The sequence below is a fragment of the Genypterus blacodes genome, unplaced genomic scaffold, assembly GCF_046128005.1.
Source record: "Genypterus blacodes isolate CSIRO-AG114 ecotype Tasmania unplaced genomic scaffold, CSIRO-AGI_Gbla_v1 ptg000495l_1, whole genome shotgun sequence".
Classification (NCBI taxonomy): Eukaryota; Metazoa; Chordata; class Actinopteri; order Ophidiiformes; family Ophidiidae; genus Genypterus; species Genypterus blacodes.
In genome coordinates, this window is record NW_027467254.1 from 20,001 (window position 1) to 30,381 (window position 10,381).

Genomic DNA, 10,381 nt, shown 5'->3' on the forward strand with positions numbered 1-10,381 from the left:
CGGTACGTCTCTGAACAAGGGTTCCCACTGGCACCGGGTCCTGGACACGAGGAGGACAGAGTGAGACGGAGGAAGGAGACGGGAGTCTGAATGGTTCTGCACGTTCATATGTGAGTAATTCATCAACCAAAACCAAACAAATAAGACTTTACCATCACTGCTGACACACATTAACCACTCACACACACTAGATCACTGCATGGGGCCGTACAGTGGAAACAAGCAGGGCAGGACATCTAGTGGACATAATGTGACCCTGCCCCTCCTGTCTGTCTGTCTGCTCCCTGGAACACGAGTAGCCGTACCTCCAAAACCAGCATCCCAGTTCCTGTTGGGGTCGACTCCCATGCAGCTGCTCCCGGGGTTGGGCTTCCTGGTCTTACGCCACATACGGTTCTGCACAAACACATCAGAGTCTCTTTCATCATGGTTGTATTTGGTCTGTCCTGTCTGTATTGATCCATCTGTTAGTGTATTCATGTATCGTGTTGGGTTAGAGGTCATTTAAACACTCACTGAGGTGTGTGTGTAGTAGAAACCATCAGGGTTGGTCACGATCTCCAGGAGGATGTCCATTTTGTTGAGGATGGCGGTGAGAGCCGGGTCGCGACCGTAATCGCTCACAATCTAAGCACGGAGAGTGAAAAGTGAGTGCCTGCTCAGAGAAGATGGAACCAGATTGAACCTGAACGCTGTGTGAGCTTCACCTTCTTGGCAAACCAGGTGCCGCTGGCCTGGGTGACCCACTCTCTGGAGTGGATCCCGGTGTCGATCCAGATGGCGGGCCGGTTGGTTCCACCAGTGCTGAACTAAGAGGAAGACGAGGAGACGTGCAGGTTTGTGTCTTACAGCTTCACTGCGTCACTCTCATGACTCACTGCTGCTCTCTCTCACCTTCAGAACATTCAGAGGACGGTTCTGGTAGCTCATCCCAATCACCATCTTACTGACCAGTGTGGGATTCTCAGCCACCAGCATGTCCTGGAACTGGTAGATCTAAACAGAAGGTAAAGGCCTTTTTAAAGATGCTGTGTGTGTGTGTGTGTGTGTGTGTGTGTGTGTGTGTGTGTGTGTGTGTGTGTGTGTGTGTGTGACCTGACCTCTTGGATGTTGTGGTACCTGGAGTAGTCGAAGCCGTCTGTGTTTCTGGGCTCAGCGTCTCGAGTGTCAGCGTCCATCTCCTCCTGCTCCTCATCCAACATAACCTGCACACAGTTTACACATGTTTACTTCTCTCCTTTACTTCCCTCCTCCATCCTTCTACACTAACATCTTCACCTACATCGTCTGTCTCGCTTTGGATGTTTCAGTGCAGTTGAATGCTAAAGCTCATTTCCTTTAGCTGCAGTCAGAGTTTCAGTGCAGGTGTTTACGTTTCCTCATGTGCTGTACTTTAGGAACACAGGAGTGGAGAACATCTGCCTCCACATCTGCCTCCACACCTGCCTCCACATCTGCCTCCACTGCAGGAAGAAGAGTGTAAACAGACCTGCAGGTCGTGGATCATGATGGAGTACTGGATTTCCCAGAGCTCCAGGTAGGCTTTGACCGACTCCAGGCTCTTGAAGGGAACTCTGATGTCCACAGGAGCGGACAGATCAGCCACGTCCCTCCAGAAATCCAGCTGAGTGAAAACACAGACACCATAAAACAAATTCTGTCAAATTAAGTTTCATTTTAAACACAAAGTGCCTGGAACACAGAGATCTGTCAGACATGAGAGAGAACAAACTCTACGTGCTGATGAATGTCCTTCATCTACACTTTCTGGGTTCTTTCATGATGCAGACCTCAAGCTCCTCCATCTCCTCCAGGTCCTTGATCAGAGCCAGCTGGGCTTCATCCTTTGCAGTGATGCGGATCACCTGATGCCTGAGCAGATAAACATCACCGCAAACAATGAGTCAAGAGAGCCAGAGTGAAGTTAGCACACCAAGGTTTCTCAAGGTTCTGCTGCTCTGCTCATGGAGCCACACACACACACACACACACACACACACACACACACACACACACACACACACACACACACACACACACACACACACACACACACACACACACACACACAACAGTGAGCATGATGGTTTATGGACTTTATAGACTGCTGATCTGCACTTGGCCATGTCAGTCCTCATTAGGCTGTTAGCTCTTTAATAGGACTTTGATTCGCCACTTTAAAGCGCCACTGTGGTGACTGTTAGTGGAAATAAAAGACAAGTTTAAAATAGTTAGTTTAAAAAATACACACAAAAATAAAAATATAAAATAAAAATGACCTCAAACTGCCTTAAAATACTTAATAATTAAATAATTATATCAAATGTCGTCATTATATCTTACATTTGAGCCTTTTGTACAATTTCTTACAGTTTTTAAAGAAAGTCCTGCTGTGACCCGGATGTTTCAGGAGTGTTTCCATAATTACTAAAGTTTCAATAGAACTCCATACTAAGGTCTAACTCCATCAGTGAGTCCTGGGCGACCCTGCTGAACCCCCATCAGGCCCACTTACCCCTCAAACGTCTCCCTTCCAAAAACGGCCACGAACAGCCCGGCGAGTGCGAGCAGGCCCCTCATGTTGACCGTCAGCGTGGAGGCGGCAAAGCGAGCGGAGCTTTTATACGCCTGAGCGTGTGTCACATGTCCAAACCACGACCTTGCTTAAGGTGATGGAGGTGTGGTAGCGGCTGGTCTGGTTCCCACGGCGACCTGGATGGAGCAGAGGAGATGTCCTGCACACTTATGCATTATGGACGCGTAAAGAAGCACAATGACACACAAACAAACTGGATTCTTCATCTTCTTCAACTTCTAATAGTAATTTCTTCACCCCCCCTTATTTCTTTGCCCCTTTAGTGGTAACATAGTGGGAGTGAGGCCTGGTCTCTTTATGCTCTACAGTTTCTGTTTACAGCTCTGGTTGGAGTTCAACAGGGAGCTCCATGTCTCATCTTCCTCTTTGTTAGTGTTGCGTTAGTGCTGTGAGTCTGTTATCAGCTTGTTGCCTCTCAGAGCTTCAGGTCAACCAGCTGCTGCCACGCGTACAAACAGCACAGCGCTCACTGGAGGTAACACTCCTTATATCTCATATCTCAGTCTTTAATACTCTGTCATTGCCGGTCCATAGAGCAGCAGATAAAGTAATAACACACATTCTTATTTATAGCCTGTTCACATCACAACGTGATAAGTAAAGATCCTTGACATTAGTCATTACTACGGCTGTGTTGGTTCCATATCTGAACCGGAAAGCTGATAACAGCATTGCAAAGGAAAAGTAAAGAGAGGGACGGAGACACACCTGCTGAGGTGCGTTTGATTCACAGGCTTCACTGCTCGCCTGTCTCTCTGCCACCTCCTTATTCCAAACGTCTCACTGAGCAGACAGACGGTCAACTCACATATCACCTCCAAGTCCTTCAGCAGACCCTCAGACCCTCAGCGTCCCTCAGCGGCCATGCTTCCTCTGTGATGCAGCTTCAGTCTCAGTATGAGCAAACAAACACAAGGCAGCTTCCTCATTCCTGCCCATCATCTTCTTATCTTCACTTTGATCAGTTTTCTGTTGCAACAGGATATTGATTGGCTCAGAAATGTCAACCAGTGGTTTCCATAGAATTCTAGCAAGTACTGAGCTCTGAGGCTGAGTTGTGTTACTTCTGCATTATCTCTTGCGTTATTTGTGTTGATGGGGAGTTTTGGTAAGACAGAAGGAAAGGGAAAGGAAAGAGAAACTTGTGAAGGATTTGGTTCTGTGCACTTCTGGATACTGCAGGAGAAACGAGCCCACGTGTCTGTAAATAGAAGGAAACAGCTGCGTGCTTTATGACAGATGTTCATACCACAGGGAACAGATCAGACTGGAGCATGTATGAGGGAGTGACAGTGCTTTTTAGAGGCATGTGGACAGAGGAAGCTGCAAACCACATGATTGCTTCACTTCCTGTCACTGAGAGGTGACACTGTGTGTGTGTGTGGGTGTGTGAGATGCAAGTACATATTATCATTAACACATTTCCTGGCTTTTCACGTGACATCATTTGCAGATTTCTGCCATAAGGACACAAATTTCGCATAAAAAGTAAAATTACAAAAATGACCTTGGACCCCAGAAGGTTAAGAGTTAAAAACGTCCCTACGGCGTGATTAAACTCCATGTTAAACGCGCTGAAAGCCCGGTAAAGTGTGTGAAAGATGGAGCTGAAACTCTCATCTCTGTCCCAGCAGCGCTGTTATAGTCTTTGTTATGAACAGGACACGCCCCTCGTGCACGCTCATTGGTCAGTAGCCGTCGTTTGGGTGGTGTCCTGGATGGCTATTGGTCCACACAGACGTCATTCAGGAGCGGAAACGTCCCGTCTTCATCAATGAAAAGTGAACGGTACACGCCGCGTCAAGCTAGCGTGTGAGAACAGAGGTAGAGCCCGGAAGCTACGGAAGTGGACTTTAAAATTAAATTAAATGAACCCAATGTTTCGACGTATCTCCATTATCCCAGACTTGTTTGTCTCACATTATAGAACGACTTATTCTATATTGTTTTTATTGTATTGTTTCTTTTCCTTTTCTTTGTGCCCCTGTACTTGTTCCCCGTGAAGATGTTTTTTTACTTTGAAAGTTCATCCCGGAAGCCTCACACTGTGTTGTGCTAGCTTGCCGCTGCTGAGCCGTCCCGTCCCGTCCGCAGAGGAAAGCGAACACGGCGGCTTCTTCTCTCCGCTCCGTGTCCGGTGTGTCTGCTTCTGTCCGCAGTGTCGGCTCGACTTCCTCTTCGCTTTCCCCGGGACGAGTAAAGTGACCGAGACAACCATGGAGATAGAAAGGGAGCTGAAGAAGGTAAGGAGCCGGGCTACGGGGCGCTGACTGAGCGGGGCGCTGAGCGGGGACACGCCCGTAAAGGTGCGTCGAGCCCCGGGCAGGTGGAGCGAGACGCGCCGCTCACACTGAGGAGGAGCCAGAGCCTTCATGTCCTCTGGGCTCGGCCTCTCGGACTCTACACGACTTCTGCGGCGTTTAAAGTGATTCATTGAGTGTCTAAGTGACTTCAGCCCTCACGTCACTCGAGTCTGACTTGATAGAGCCTGGGCGGTTTGTTTTGATGAAGTAATCGCGTCATCGTCGTCTCGTATCTTCTTGATGATCAGTCATCGTAACTCTGCGCCTCCATTCTGGGCTGTAAACGCGTCACTTCCAGCCCAAACTCCGTCTACAACTCAGACCGTTTAGATCGACCGAGCATTTTTTAGCAAACACACGCGTCCTATGAATAGTAACGAATTTGTCTGAAAGTTACCCGAAGCCGCTGAAACATTCGGCATTGACGTCATTCACCAAATATAAAGATTAATGGACATGTTTGTGTCTCTACTTTATATTTCTGTGGAGGGAGAACTTCAAAGGTTGAAGAGGAGAAGAAAGAAACCAGCAGGAATGAAGTCCTGTGGTTGTTTGTGTGTGAATGTAAAGATGCCGGATGAGAGAGAGTCTGATCCTGGTTCGGTTCTGATCTTCAGTGCTGCTGTAAAGTTTATATACATGAAGCTACAGGTCAGGGGTCAGAAGTGAGGCCTGTCTGAATGGAGTCTGGTGTGGAGGAAGCTGTGACTCTGCAGGGAGAGAGAGACAGGACAGATGCAGAGCAGATGTTTATGATGAACATATTTACTCTCTGATACACAGATAATGACCGGAGAGATGCTGTGAGGAACGTGCAGCTGTATGACCTCAGTGGGCCTGACAGTGCTCCTCCTCAGAGTCTTTACAGTCAATCTGCCTGAAACAATGGAGACAGGACTTCATCTTGTTTATGTTGTGTGTGTGTGTGTGTGTGTGTGTTCCCTGCTGGGCCTTCACCTGTCACTCATCCATGTGTGTGTGTGTGTAGTGTAACACTCTCTTCCATCTCATCTGTGTGTGTTGTCGCTCTCAGACCTGCAGCTTCCACAGCAGACAGCAGTCTCAGCTGTGTGTGTGTGTGTGTGTGTGTGTGTGTGTGTGTGTGTGGCTGTCTGCAGGCTTCAGGGCTGCTGGAGTAGATGACCATATATGGGCATGAGCGCTGGAGGAAGAGTGTGTGAGGAAAGTCACAAAGACACCAGATTACACAGATTAAAGCTTCTGATGTGCGAAGAAGGAAACTTATTGAACTTCTTCTTCTCCTTCTCCTTCTCCTTCTCCTTCTTTTTATTCATTTAAGTTTCCTGTCAGAGCTCACAGCTTCTTCACACACACACACACACACACTCCTGCGGTGAAGATAGAGTGGAGTCGTCTGCGTTGCTTCCCTTCCTCACCCTCTCCTCTCCTCTCCCTCTGTTGCTAGGTGACCCTGGGGCACGAGTTTGGAGCGGGCGCCCCGTGTCTGAAGTGTCAGGACAGATGTGAAGGCTTCGAGCTGCACTTCTGGAGGTTTGTATGCACATCTGGAGCAGCTGCCTGGTCTGAGCCTCTGAGCCTCTGCTGCCTCCACGTCTGAGGCAGAAAGTATTCAACCACACACAGACCTCTGGACTCTGCAGCTCCGTCAGGCTGCAGCTCGTCTGACTCTCATAAATCATGACATCATCACCACAAGTATGAAGCCTGTTGAGTCAGGACGCACAGACGTGTTCACAGCTCCAAACATGTAGAGAGACCAGAACACGTGATGAAGAGGAAGATGAGCCAGAGACGTTAACAACACAACACAACACAACCTTACACAAATAATGACGTGTGTGTCTCTCTCTCTCTCTCTCTCTCTCTGTCTCTGTGTCTCTGTGTGTGTGTGTGTGTGTGTGTGTGTGTGTGTGTGTGTGTGTGTGTGTGTGTGTGTGTGTGTGTGTCTCCTCTGTAGAAAGATCTGTCGTAACTGTAAGTGCAGCCTGACGGAGCACGATGTTCTGATGAACTCAGAGGAGAACAAGAAGGTGGGGAAGCTGTTTGAGGACACCAAGTACACCGGGCTGATCGCCAAGCTGAAGACAGACGGCGTCCCCACCTACAGGGGCAACATGGTGACCATCTCCATGCCCGCCACTGCCATGGCTCAGGTGGTGCCGCCCAGGGCCGCCGCCGCCAACGCTGTGCCCCCGAAAGCTGCCGCCGCATCCGCTGTGGCCCCCAGCGGCTCCGCCTCCGCTGTGGCCCCCGGCACCGCAGCCAAGCCCGGTGTCCGGGCCCAGGCGGCGGCGGCGGCGGCCTACGTCACCCCGGTCAAAGCCGACGCAGTGCCTGTCGTCATGGGAACCACGTCAGCCAGTGTGGTTCCGGTCCCCAAGGATGTGCCGATGAAGTCGGTCACGTATGAGTGGGCTCCACGGGTCCCTAACCAGTGTCTGGTAAGAGTTCAACCAGAACACATCACATGTCTCACCTGTCTAAAGTGATCTGATCCTCATGAAGCTCCGCCCCCCTGCAGGCCGTCCGCTACATCCAGCTGCTGCCACCAGAGAAGCGTCCGGTGGTCGGGTCAGAGGGCGCCGTGTACCGCCGGCAGCAGATGGCCCGACAGCTGCCCGAGCACGACCAGGACCCGGCCAAGTGCCACGAGTTGAGCCCCAACGAGGTCAAACAGATGGAGCAGTTCGTCCGCAAGTACAAGGACGAGGCCCTGGGGGTCGGAGACATCAGGCTGCCCGAGGAGATGGCACTCGCACAGGCAGGGGGGGCGGCAGGAGGCGTGGCAGGAGGCGCGGCCGGGGGGCCAGCAGGGGGGCCAGCAGGGGGGGCAGCAGGGGGGGCAGCAGGGAGGCCAGCAGGGGGGCCAGCAGGGGGGGCAGCAGGAGGTCCAGCAGGGGGGCCGGCAGGAGTCGGGGCGGCTGCAGGTGGGGCCGGGGGGCCACGGGCCGGGTTTGTCCCCGGGGCCGTCGGAGCCGGAGCTGCAGCTGGAGGGATGGGGGCGGGGTATAAACCTGAGGTGGGGCGTGTCGGTGCTGGAGTCGGTCCAGGTGCTGCCGGTGCTGGAGCTGCAGGTGGACCGGGTGCTGCTGCAGGCTGGAGGCCCGGGACCCAGGGAGACCTGGGGACTGCTGCCACCGCTGGAGCCATGGGGGGCCCTGGAGGTCAGCAGGCTGGACCACAGAAGACCTATGTAAGCATCTGTCTGTCTGTCTGTCTGTCTGTCTGTCTGTCTGTCCCTCCCTCACAGTTAGAGAACAGATTTATTGTCTCCAATTTCTAAAAGTCTTCAGACATCAAGCAGCTGTTCTCATAATGAACACTAGATGGAGCCAGAGGTTCAGCTGTGAGCCGGCCTGCTTCAGACTGAGCTCTGTCCAGTGAGGGTTAGATCTGAAGGTGGATGATGTCGTCCTCACCTCCTCCTCCTCTGTTCCTCTCCTCCTCCTCCTCCTCCTCCTCTTCCTCTCAGTCGTGTCATCACTGCCAGCAGCCCATGGGTCTTGGCGACCCGGCGGTCTTCGCTGAGCGAGCGGGTCTTGATAAGCTGTGGCACCCGGCCTGCTTTGTGTGCTGCACCTGCAGTGAGCTGCTGGTGGACATGATCTACTTCTGGAAGAAGGGGAAGCTCTACTGTGGACGTCACTATGGAGACAGCGAGAAGCCGCGCTGTGGAGGCTGCGACGAGGTCAGAGGTCGCCCGGCTGCCAGACCGTGAGTCCAAACTGCCGCTGTGTGTATTACGCTGTGTTAATGTGTGTGTGTGTGTGTGTGCGTCCCCAGCTGATCTTCAGTAACGAGTACACACAGGCGGAGGAGCAGAGCTGGCATCTCAAACACTTCTGCTGCTTCGACTGCGACTGCATCCTGGCTGGAGAAACGTACGTGATGGAGAACGACAAGCCCGTCTGCAAGCCCTGCTACATGAGCAACTACGCTGTGGTGAGTGTGTGTGTGTGTGTGTTTCCCTCCTCTCTCCTCCCTGATCTCACCCTGAGCTCCTCTCCTCACACACTGAGACACGTGGAGGCTGCAGCTTTACGTCTTCATCATATCTCACCTCCTTCCTCCGTCTGCTCTGCCGTCCCGTGCAGAAGTGCTCTGCCTGCCAGAGCGCCGTGGAGCCAGAGGCCCAGAGGGTTTCCTTCGGGGAGCACCACTGGCACGCAGAGCCGCAGTGCTTCCAGTGCTCCGGCTGCTCCAAGGGCCTGATGGGCGAGCGCTTCATGGCCGTGCAGGCCCGCCTCTTCTGCTCCGTGGAGTGCAAGAAGAAAACCACGGCGTAGGCGGCCAGAGCGACCCCCCCCCCCGCTGCCAAGAGGGTCCAGCCACGACTCTGAGGGAACAGGAAGTCAGACGGAGCTCGGAGAGAGGCGGAGAGGACGGATCTTCATTTTGATACACAAACATAGAGTAGATAGGAACGCCATGTAACCCTTAGCAACCAGATCTGTGAGTCTGACCTGGTCTTCTGTCAGGTGGTGTCTCCACTCAGGGTCTCACTTCACTCTTGCTTTACTTGCACAGTTGTTTTTTATTGAGGAGATTGATTGATTGTCTGCAGTATTGAAGCTTAAAGCTGTAAAGATCCTCCTGCTTCCTCCAGAGGACAAACTACTGACCCAGCAGAGCAGCAGGTCTGGGCCTCACGGGGCTCCAGAAGAACAAAGCAGAACCTCATGTTCTCCGTAACGTCTTCACATTCCCTCAGAGTCAGGATTCTCTGAGTTAAATTGAGTTAAAGTTGAAAGAATCCCAGAGTATTGATCTGTAAAGCCTCGGCTGTATTTGGTGTATTGGCGCCATCTAGTGGTGAAAGAGAGGGACTGCAATTTGAGATTACGGAGGAAAAGTTTGGGTCCACAATGGGATGTCAACACTGTACTATTGTGTGTGTGAGTACTGTAACGTTGCCACGGTAACCGGGGACATGATGACACACTGTAGAATCTGAACAAAGTGCCAAGTCGTCGACTGTTTCCTCTTTTCTGTGCCTTCTTATTTGCTCTCCGTGAAATAAAACTGCACTTTATGTTTCCACTCAGCGTGCGTGTGTCTGCAGTTACCCAGCATGCATTGTGTCAGACGTTTATAGCTGACGCGTGGCCCGGGGAACGCAGGGAAACCCTCAATCTGGGAATCTGGGAATCGGACCAACGCCTCAAATGGGAACCCAGCTTTTTATTTTCTTACTCACCAGTGCACAAAATCCACACAACCTCTGCAGCTCCTCGTCTTCCTCTGCAGCTCCTCCTGTTGCTCTGCAGCTCCTCATGTTCCTCTGCAGCTCCTCATATTCCTCTGCAGCTCCTCGTCTTCCTCTGCAACTCCTCGTCTTCCTCTGCAGCTCCTCATGTTCCTCTGCAGCTCGCCTGGTCGAGGTTTACTCTTCATCACGCCAGCTGTGAGTAGACGTGATTGAGTAACTGTAAGATGGAGATTCATGAGGAAAAACAGAGGGAAACAATGAGGTTAATTTAGAGGTGTGTGTAGAGGGTTT

General features: G+C 51.7%; 2 protein-coding genes across 4 annotated transcripts in view; one reads left to right on the forward strand and one right to left on the reverse strand.

Annotated features, from left to right (window-relative positions):
• Positions 1–3,539, reverse strand: part of cpa5 (carboxypeptidase A5) — a 4,210-nt gene extending 671 nt beyond the window's left edge. Inside the window, exons 1-10 of one of the 3 annotated variants that reach the window (XM_076139991.1) lie at positions 3,305–3,539; positions 2,516–2,712; positions 1,791–1,872; positions 1,490–1,624; positions 1,101–1,205; positions 895–996; positions 708–809; positions 517–627; positions 306–396; positions 1–40 (exon numbers count right to left, since the gene is read on the reverse strand). The exon at positions 1–40 is cut by the window's left edge and continues 160 nt beyond it. In XM_076139991.1, coding sequence (XP_075996106.1) covers positions 1–40; positions 306–396; positions 517–627; positions 708–809; positions 895–996; positions 1,101–1,205; positions 1,490–1,624; positions 1,791–1,872; positions 2,516–2,580 — 833 coding nt within the window. In that variant the 5' untranslated portion in view covers positions 2,581–2,712; positions 3,305–3,539. Of the gene's footprint in view, positions 41–305; positions 397–516; positions 628–707; positions 810–894; positions 997–1,100; positions 1,206–1,489; positions 1,625–1,790; positions 1,873–2,515; positions 2,736–3,304 lie in introns of all 3 variants that reach the window. The other 2 variants (XM_076139993.1, XM_076139992.1) reach the window with 2 other exon arrangements.
• A 1,118-nt stretch (positions 3,540–4,657) lies between these two features.
• On the forward strand, positions 4,658–9,921 carry tes (testis derived transcript (3 LIM domains)). Its single transcript, XM_076139998.1, has 7 exons — positions 4,658–4,839; positions 6,326–6,411; positions 6,839–7,322; positions 7,403–8,074; positions 8,354–8,569; positions 8,665–8,823; positions 8,976–9,921. Exons 1-7 carry the CDS (start codon positions 4,813–4,815, stop codon positions 9,165–9,167), a joined length of 1,836 nt encoding a protein of 611 aa, XP_075996113.1. The 5' UTR covers positions 4,658–4,812; the 3' UTR covers positions 9,168–9,921.
• The last annotated feature ends 460 nt before the right edge of the window (positions 9,922–10,381 follow it).

Bases quoted from the DNA above. Each gene is read 5' to 3' on its own strand.
- tes (XM_076139998.1), top strand. From the start codon at position 4,813: ATGGAGATAGAAAGGGAGCTGAAGAAG. The intron at 7,323-7,402 runs GTAAGAGTTCAA...GCCCCCCTGCAG, and splicing joins GGGTCCCTAACCAGTGTCTG to GCCGTCCGCTACATCCAGCT. The intron at 8,824-8,975 runs GTGAGTGTGTGT...CGTCCCGTGCAG, and splicing joins ACATGAGCAACTACGCTGTG to AAGTGCTCTGCCTGCCAGAG.